The sequence below is a fragment of the Sinocyclocheilus grahami genome, unplaced genomic scaffold (assembly GCF_001515645.1).
Source record: "Sinocyclocheilus grahami isolate Dianchi unplaced genomic scaffold, SAMN03320097.WGS_v1.1 scaffold203.1, whole genome shotgun sequence".
Taxonomy (NCBI): Eukaryota; Metazoa; Chordata; class Actinopteri; order Cypriniformes; family Cyprinidae; genus Sinocyclocheilus; species Sinocyclocheilus grahami.
The window spans coordinates 1,748,656-1,758,225 of NW_015505382.1; the positions used below are offsets into that span (position 1 = coordinate 1,748,656).

At 45.2% G+C, this 9,570-nt stretch overlaps 1 protein-coding gene across 2 annotated transcripts in view; it reads left to right on the forward strand.

Moving 5' to 3' along the window:
- The window catches only part of rgs3b (regulator of G protein signaling 3b), a 47,136-nt gene that overhangs the window by 17,185 nt on the left and 20,381 nt on the right, over nt 1-9,570 (forward strand). For both annotated transcript variants that reach the window (XM_016285929.1, XM_016285930.1), the window contains one exon: nt 2,230-2,341. In XM_016285929.1, coding sequence (XP_016141415.1) covers nt 2,230-2,341 — 112 coding nt within the window. The remainder of the gene's footprint in view (nt 1-2,229; nt 2,342-9,570) is intronic.

Consider the following 9,570-nt stretch of genomic DNA (forward strand, 5'->3'; position numbering starts at 1 on the left):
ATATAAATATAAAAAATCAGGAGTCAGCTGTCCACGGTAGTCCTTAAGATATCAGCACAATAACACACTCAGCAAAATATCGTCTAATTATCGTTATCGATAAAATCCCAGAAAATATAGAGATATTTTTTGTCAATATTGCAAACCGCTAATTTGTTATTTAATTGATATAATAATTTATTGATAATAATTGTTTAAATTAATATAATGATTAATACTTTCGACTCTAAATGTAGTTTATCATTTTATAAAACTTTTTGTTTTTTGTGAAAACTTGTATCTGAACTGTAAATTATGCTTTTTACTGGCATTTTACAGTTTAATATGGTACTATAGACATTGCCCTATCCTGCTGGTATTAATTTTATTTGTGCAGGTCTTAAAAAAGGTCTTAAAAAGTCTTAAATTTGCACTTAAAAATCCTGCAGAAACCCTGTATTGTGATTCACGACCTTTGATTGCAGACTGGTAAATCAGTACAATTTGTGAGATTGTTGAAAACTCTTCTGAGATAGAAACTAATCTCTGTTTCTCAGTAGAAACTTCTAAAGCCAGCACAAGTCTTCATTTGCTTTCCTTTTATTGTCATTGCTTTGTTAGAGAAACAATTGAGATATTAAAGGGAATTGGCTAGTTTATCCAAAAATGAAAAGCATTGAAAAATCATGATTTACTATCTACCATGAAACATAAAGAGAAGTTTAGCAGAATGTTTTTGCTGCTCTTTTCCATACATTGAAAAAGCAATTCTATCATCATTTACTCACCCTTCAAAACTGTATGAGAAGATATTTTGAAGAATGTTGGTAACCAAACAGTTGACTTTCATGCTATGGGGAAAAAAAAAAATGAAAGTCAATGACTACCGTCAATTGTTTGGTTACCAACATTCTTCAAAATATCATCTTTTGTGTTCAGCAGAAGAAAGAAATTCTGTAAATGATGATGAAATTCATATTTTGGGTGAACTATCCCTTTTAGCTATGTGATGGCTTTGTTATTATTATTTTATATCTGATGAATCTGCTAACATTCATTGCAGATTGCATTGTCATGTCCAAAACATGTAACGTTTTTACATTTAGTTTAACTATTGATGACGTTTAGATCCTTTTAAGCAAGTCCTTGATCTGGTTCCAGGAATCTAGCTTGAGAGACATACTGTCTAAAACATCTCGTCTTGGATCAAATATGCAGAAGCGATTCTTGTAATGTCTTGTTTGTGGGCTCTGAAGGTGACCTAGAGCTGGTGTCCCATTTCAGGAGTATTGACTATTTTGTTCGGTCAGATTTGAGCTTGTTCTCATGATACCCCTCTAAAAGCCTGCTAGTCTGGTGACCCTGATGCTTTCTCGAGATGGACGAAACACTACCTTTTCTATTAGATCCATTTCACTGAACGATCATTTGGGAACTACAGGAATATTTGTCTCGTTGACAGTAATGCCCGACACAAAATATCTGCTCCACATAGCATGGAAGCAGATACCTTGATCCGTGATTTCTTTCTGCTGCAGCTTTAAAGGAAACCTGCAGTTTGGGAATAACATGACCTCAGCTTCCTCAGCATGAGCAATATTGTGCCACAATAGCCTCCAAAACCGACTTCGTATCTATAGCGATTCCCTTTGAGAGTCTGTCACATCCTTTGTGCTCTCTCGCAGGGCCCCCGTCTGCATGCCAGCTGACCTCAATTTTGCCGAGAGACCTGTTTGAGTAATTCAGTCAAGAGTTTCTAAAGATCAGAGTGTTTAAGAAGGATGAGCTGTACATCACTAAACACATTCCTCCAGTGTCCTAGAATGAGCGTGTGTGTGTTTGCCTGTGATTTAGATCAGCTGCTTTTATTAAGCTGGCCTAATTCCAAGCCTGGGCAATGGGCGCCATGAAAGGCAAAGCAGCGCAACCAGCCTGCTGCTTTCTGTGTGGGAATCAGAGCTTTTCCCTTTCCTAATGACCTTAACTTGACTTTACCTGATTCATCGTAACTTTAATGGGTGTTACAGGTGTGTAATATTATTCAAACCATTAAGTAAAGGACAATTCATTCTACCTCTGATCTCCAGTCTAAATGAACGCTACAAATAGTTAAAAATCAAGGCTCATGTTTTCCATTATAAAGAATTATGTTTGTCTTCACTTGGTAGAAGCTGAGTGAGTGTGACAAAAAGAGGTCAGACGGAGATGTTTCAGTGTGGTTCTGATTGTTGTCTGTATCGCCCTCTATAGGCTACAGTGTTCATCTACACAGATCTGATGCTGTTGACCAGGGAAGATGAACCGGGCCGCTGTAATGTTCTACAGAGTCCACTTTACCTCCATGAGATACAGCTGCAGGATGGTATGTACTATTTTCCACTAACTTTGTATTATGTTTTTGTCCAGCTATGATAGCTGTTTTTGGAGTACTGCATATTGTTTTATTTTTTTTCACTGTGCATATTTGAAAATTGTGTATACATATTATACATTGCTCAAAAGTGAGTATTTTTTTCTGCTCATTCAGGTGGGGATTTTTAACTTATGAAAATCATAATATTTTTCACGATAAAAAAACCCAAATTTTTGTGCATCATAATATGATACATTGTAACACCCCTGTGGACTGTTTGTTGTGGTTTCTTCCCCTTGTGTTGGTTTAGCCCGTATAATCATTAGTTAATTACCCTCATTGTGTTCACCTGTCTGCCCCTCGTTATCTGCCCTATAAGTTCCTGTCTCTTGTATGCTAGTATTGTCGGTTATTGTCAATGTTAACCTGAGTGTGTGTCTCATCTACCCGTATCTGCCTAGTTGTCTCTACATTAAATATCCTTATTTGAATCCTTGTCGTCCTCGTCATCCTGCCTGCCACCACACACCTTGACCGTGACAGAATAACCAACCCAAAAGTAAAGTATAGCAGCGTCTTTTCCCTCGTTTGTTTTTTCCAGTTTTTGTCAGTTTTTATTTTCCTCCAGCTGGAGCAGGGGGAACGCTCTCTTGAGGACCACACAAACGACTTTCTGTCCCTGGCCCACCTCACGCACTACCCAGACAACTGCCTCTGTGGCTTCTATCAAGTCGGACTAAACGCCACCACACGAGCGCAGTTGTCTGGGGATGGTCCTCGAGAGAGCCTCGCCGCCTTCATCGAGTGGGTGCTCTTCCATCTCCCCGCGGTACGGAGCATAAACCTGAGCCCACCGATGACGGAGAGCCATTTCCCGCCGCGATCCACGAGTCGGAGCAAAGCCCCACGGCTGAGAAGAGGATTGCCTCGGATGTTGAGCCCAACGCGTCAGACCAGGTGCGAGAGCCGGTGACAGTGCCCACCACGAGGGAGCAAGCCGTGGATGGTGTGAGCGCGGAGAGGAGCTCCGCCCCCTGCATCATGGCTGAGGGTGAGCGGACTATGACGGGAATTCAGGGCCAAAATGAGGAGGAGAGACCACGGGATACCCAGTCCAGCCCAGGAAGGGCTCCTGATCCCTAGTCCAGCCCAGGAAGGGCTCCTGATCCCCAGTCCAGCCCAGGAAGGGCTCCTGATGTTTCGTTTAGCCCAGGAAGGGCTCCTGAGATTTCGTTTAGCCCAGGAAGGGCTCCTGAGATTTCGTTTAGCCCAGGAAGGGCTCCTGAGATTTCGTTTAGCCCAGGAAGGGCTCCTGAGATTTCGTTTAGCCCAGGAAGGGCTCCTGAGATTTCGTTTAGCCCAGGAAGGGCTCCTGAGATTTCGTTTAGCCCAGGAAGGGCTCCTGAGATTTCGTTTAGCCCAGGAAGGGCTCCTGAGATTTCGTTTAGCCCAGGAAGGGCTCCTGAGATTTCGTTTAGCCCAGGAAGGGCTCCTGAGATTTCGTTTAGCCCAGGAAGGGCTCCTGAGATTTCGTTTAGCCCAGGAAGGGCTCCTGATCCCCTCCAGCCTCCGAGGCCCGGACTCTGCCTCGGTCCGTAGACCCAGTAGCTCCACCTCGGCTCCTAGCTCCCTCGCCTCCACCGTCACCCATCTATCCATCAGCTCCACCATGCTCCCTCGTCCCTCCGGCTTCGCCTTGGTCGGGCGTCGACCCGCCATCGCCTCTGGACTCCTCTCCTCTTGCTGAGCCTTGTCGCTCTGTCCTACCGGCTCCGTTGGGCTCCTACCTCCTGTCAGCTCCACCTTGGTCCTCATCGCTCCGGGTCCGTCGCGGATCTCCGCCTCCGCCTTGGTCGCCAGAGCCCTCGGCTCCACCCTGGCCCCCCTGGATCCTCGGCATCCCCCTGGCTCGTTGGCTCTCCGTCTCCTCCTCGGGCTCCTCCTCCACCTGCTCCGCCGCCGTTGGTCGGCCCCCTGGAGTCGGTGGACATTCCTCCTCCATGGCTCCTCCCTCCGTCGGCTCCACCGTGGGCCGCTATTATAGCTGTGGCCAGGGTCCCACCTGGCTCCTCCTCCTGCTCCGGTTCCCTCCTGTCGTCTCCCTGGCTCCTCCCTCCATCGTCACCTCCCTGGACTCTGTTAGCCGTCCTCCTCCTGAAAGGCCGTCCTCCGCCGGAACCTCCACCTGTCTGGTCTGCCTGCCAGCCCTTTGCCTTCCTCTGTCACCATCTCGCATCCTCTGCTTTGTCCCCCTCCGCCCCTCCCTCCCTCTCTCTGTTTCGACGGTGCGAGGACGCACCTTCCGGGAGGGGGGAGTAATGTAACACCCCTGTGGACTGTTTGTTGTGGTTTCTTCCCCTTGTGTTGGTTTAGCCCGTATAATCATTAGTTAATTACCCTCATTGTGTTCAGCTGTCTGCCCCTCGTTATCTGCCCTATAAGTTCCTGTCTCTTGTATGCTAGTATTGTCGGTTATTGTGAATGTTACCCTGAGTGTGTGTCTCATCTACCCGTATCTGCCTTGTTGTCTCTACATTAAATATCCTTGTCGTCCTCGTCATCCTGCCTGCCTCCACACACCTTGACCGTGACATATATAGCATATTATATATATATATAATATTAGTGTCAGACTTGTGTTCCCGTTTTGTTGTTGTTTTCCTCCCAATGTGGTCCTAGTTCTCCCTCGTGTTTCCTTATGCCCATATTTGGTTATGTTCCTGTCCTCCTTATTTCATTATGAGTTCTTTAGTCTCCACCTGTGTTTATTTATTTGATTCAGGTGTGTTTAATTTAGTCCCTCGTTAAGTCTTGTATTTAATGTGTAGTCTGCCCAATGTTTCTTTGTCGAGTCTTAACGTCATTCCATGTTTGTTCTCCTGCACTCCTGATGTTAGTGTTAATTTCCTTTGGTTTCTTTATTAAAAGTTTATTTTGTGGAAGTCATCTCCTCGTCTCCCTCCATTGTACCGTGATAGAAGCCTCGACCTAGACAGAAAAGTAAGCGGTGCCCCTTCTCCCCGTTTTGTTTTCATTTTGAAAGTCTTTTGTTTTTCTGATTGTTTCTCCCTGTGGCATGGAAGTAGCCGCTCGCTTCTCCGCCCTTGCCCACTGAGATCTCCCTTTCGTGGAGTATGCGTGGGAGTTTTGCGGGATCGCCGTGAGTACAGCGGTGGACGACTCCACGCTCAACTCTCTGTTCTGGCCAATTGCTATCGCCCCGTGGATCTCCCAGACACCACTGGACTAAGCTGGAGGGAAGGGATCCTCCGGTGTCTGGAGAGCGTCCAGCCCCGATCCAGAACCGGCCGTTCCTCAGTCAAGCCCGCCGGCCGCTCCGAAGTCTAGCCCGCCGGCCACCGCTGACCCAAGCCTGCCGGCCGCCCTATTCACCCGTAACCAAAGGAGGAGGAGGAGGTGAAAAGGATGGCTCTCGGCCCTCATCCTCGCTCCAGCCCCAAAGCTCGCTCCAGTGTCGGCTCCAGCCCCCAAGTTTGCTCCAGAATCCGCTCTATCCCCTGACCAGAGTCGAGAGATGGCTCTAGTCCCAGACCAGCATCATGAAAGAGCTGCAGTTCCCATTTCCAGCCCAGAGAGGGCTCCTGTTCCAGAGTTTAGCCCACGGAGGGCTACTGTTCCTGAGTCTAGCCCAAGAAGGGCTCCCATTCCTGAATTAGGCCCAAAGAGGGTCGCAGTCCCTATGTCTAGCCCATGGAGAGCTTCGGAGCCCGTAATTTTCCCCAAGTATTTTTTTGGGGGGTTATAGGGTTCCATGCTCCGCCATGGCCTTCTGAGCTGCCTGCTCCGCCATGGCTCCCCGAGCTGCCTGCTCCACCATGGCCTTCTGAACTGTCTGCTCCGCTATGGCCTTCTAAACTGCCTGCTCCGCCATGGCCTCCTGAATGGTCTGATCCGCCAGACAGATTTCGTCCGGTACATATGTGTCTTTAAAAGAATAATTTTCTTCAAAAATAATTGTCTTTAAAAAAAACTGATTTATTATGCTCTTAATAATATCATTACAATAATGTTGCTGGATAAAAGCTATACAAGATTTTAAAAAAGCATGCACTTATACTTTCACTGGAAAACATATGGCATAATGTGCAAATCATGACTGGTTTGTTCGATGCTTATTATCCATCACAAAAAAATTGGCATCTATGGGATATTTAAATGAGCAGTATTCAAATAAACAATGTTTAATACATCACAGATAAGTTTGCAAGGAACATAAAGCACATGTGCATGATCAACAAACATAGTGACAATGCAGCTTTGGCCTGACGGAACAAGTTTTATTTCTGTCAGCTATCGCAAAACACTTAAACTGGCCCTGGGCCATCCAGCTATTCTTGTTGTTGAGCCCTGCAATGTGTTGCTGCGTTTTAGAGTGAGAGCAAAGGCAGTGCCTATTGCCTGGTTTACATCTGCTTAAGATAAACATCCTGAAGTGTACTAAATTTCTTCACATGTAATGAGTTCAAATGTTAGACTATAAGGAAGTCTGTCTTAGTGCTGGGCGGTATGACCAAAAATTTATATCACGGTATTTTTCAAAATTATACTGGTTTCACAGTACATGACGGTATTTTTTTTTTCATGCATGACCAGGTGTTAACCATATTTTCTACTGATTGAGAGAGGAAATACTGCAGTATATTGACTTAGAATGCCCTATTTTACTGTCATGATGAGTGAATATTGTCAAAAAATACCACACTAAATAGTGACTAAACACGACCCCTTTTAATACGGTAACCAGGAGTCACTCTCATTTATAATCGCGGCATCGTCTGATAAAATCAACATGCATCTACACTAAAGAGGTAGTTTTGGCTATATTACCTTTTTGTCTCATGCAGCGCAGTGCCTGCGTCTGAGTAACAAAAAAAGTGCATGTGATATTAACAGACGAACTACGCTCATATTTATAATTCCAAACAATCAGTAAGCGACAGGTGCTAGGAAACGCTGTTTTGTACTCATTTATTGACGAGTCGGCTGCGGTGCGGCCAACTGAATGCACTGCTTCTCTGCCGCTCACTGCACAGAACAGACGCCGAGAGAGGTGACACTTCTCCGGGAAAGTCAGACCTCGCGTTCGCGGGACAGCACTGGCGAAATCTTCCAACTGAACCATAGCTAAGGTTTATCCAAAAAAGTCGCTAGGTTTTTCAGTATGAATATTCTATGGAAAAAAGCCGCTAAAAGGGTCTGAAAGTTGCTAAATCTAGTGCTAAAGTCGCGCTCGTGTGTGTGAGACACGGGAGCTGATGGCAGGGGGCGGTGGATATTTGTGGCGGTCAATGTGGATGAGTTCTTCTGTCATCATGTTCTATTAGTTCTACAGCTTCAGTTTCGGAACTTTCACACTTAGTAACACATACAGCTGTTCCCTCACCACAGTGCACCAGTGAAAAGGGATCCCTTTCAAACAGTGTCGCGTTCCGAACATTGTTTAAGCGACATACACGGTATGTTTTGCGGTATTTTAAAAATTCATAACAAAAATAAACACCGGTATTCGGTATGAAACGGTATACCGCCCAGCACTAGTCTGTCTGTCTATCCATCTTTCCATCCATCTAGATATATTGCTAGCTGTCTGTCACTCTGTTGATCACTCTATCAATGTGTCAGTCTGTCTTACTGATTCAGTCTATCTGTGTATCATCTCTCTGGGTTGATTGTTTAGAGTAGAGGGGATGTTAAGGAGGTCCACCCTGTGTTATTTCTGACTGTGTGTTAGTAACGATAGTCAGGAAGGAGGCGTCAGGACTGTGGGAATGAGTATGTGTGTCATGAGAGCGTAGCTCTCCTCACTCTCTGTGTCTGCTGGGAACAATGGCCGTGTCTCCGGTATGGCCCATTATAAGCAGGGCGGGCGGGACAGTGTATTCTTTACCTTCCTGAGAACAGAAATACTGCAGCATGTTGCACAGAGGGCAGTTCTATCTTCAGCCTTTATTTGACATCTCTTTTTCTGAAATAGCCATCACTGTGCTGACCTTTGTCCTTTCGGATATGAAGTTAGTTGTATAGGCGAGGCACTTGACTTTGCAGTTAAAGCCCATTATTGGAAAAAACGGGTCAAAACGTGCAGAGAGGGGCCAAATATCACAATATTGGCTTCCCATGACCAGAACAGGACCAACAGGAATAGAATTTTAGCTTAATCTACCCCTCCCAGAAAATATTTAATGTATATAATTTTTGGTAACAATTTACTTAAAGCCTTTATGTATAATGCATTTTAAAAGTAGTTCAATCATGACAACTCTCAGAACATTTTAGCATTTGGTCTTGGCGGAACAGATCTGCTACGCTGCTGCTGAATTGCTGCTGCTGTTGGTTATTGCTGTAGTTGTAGATTATTGCTGCTGCTGCAAGCAAGTACAGGAACTTGCTACTGCCAATGCATATGGCGATACAGTGCCGTGAGTATATAAGACATGCTGCTGCTGCACAAATAGCATATAAAATAACCCGTAGCAGATCTATACAGGTGGAGCTGGGGAAGGTGGGGGGTTTCAGAGAACTCTGAAAGCGCACTGCAGGAATCTCAAGTGAATGCTAGCCAGCCATATAAATGCAAGGCAGTAAGCTCATTGGCTGCATATGCAGCATGAACCAATCAGCTTGAGCCAAGTTGTTTAACTCTCTGAATATCATCAGTTACGTTAAAGGGATAGTTCACCCAAAAATAAAAATTTGATGTTTATCTGCTTACCCCCAGTGCATCCAAGATGTAGGGGACTTTGTTTCTTCAGTAGAACACATTTGATGATTTATAAGTCCAACCGTTGCAGTCTATCAGTCGGATAATACATGGCAATGGTAACAAAGTCTATGAGTGTAAAAAAAAATATGCACAGACAAATCCAAATTAAACCCTGCGGCTCCTGACGACACATTGATGTCCTAACACACGAAACGATCGGTTTGTGCCAGAAACAGAACAGTATTTATATAATTTTTTACCTCTAATTCACCACTATGTCCAACTGTCTTTGAGCATGCGCACGACTTCCGGTGCGTGAGGTGTGTACACGCTCTGGCGTAGTTTACGTAAGCGCCGGAAGTGATCTCTCGCGCGTATACGTCACTCGTTGTTTACACAGTGCACAGGCATTGTAGGTACGACGGCTAATCAAAATGGTACTTACTTGCGCTTATACGGATTGTTCAAACCGACTTCTGAGCCTGCTCGCCTGAAGTTATGGTTGATTGCTCTT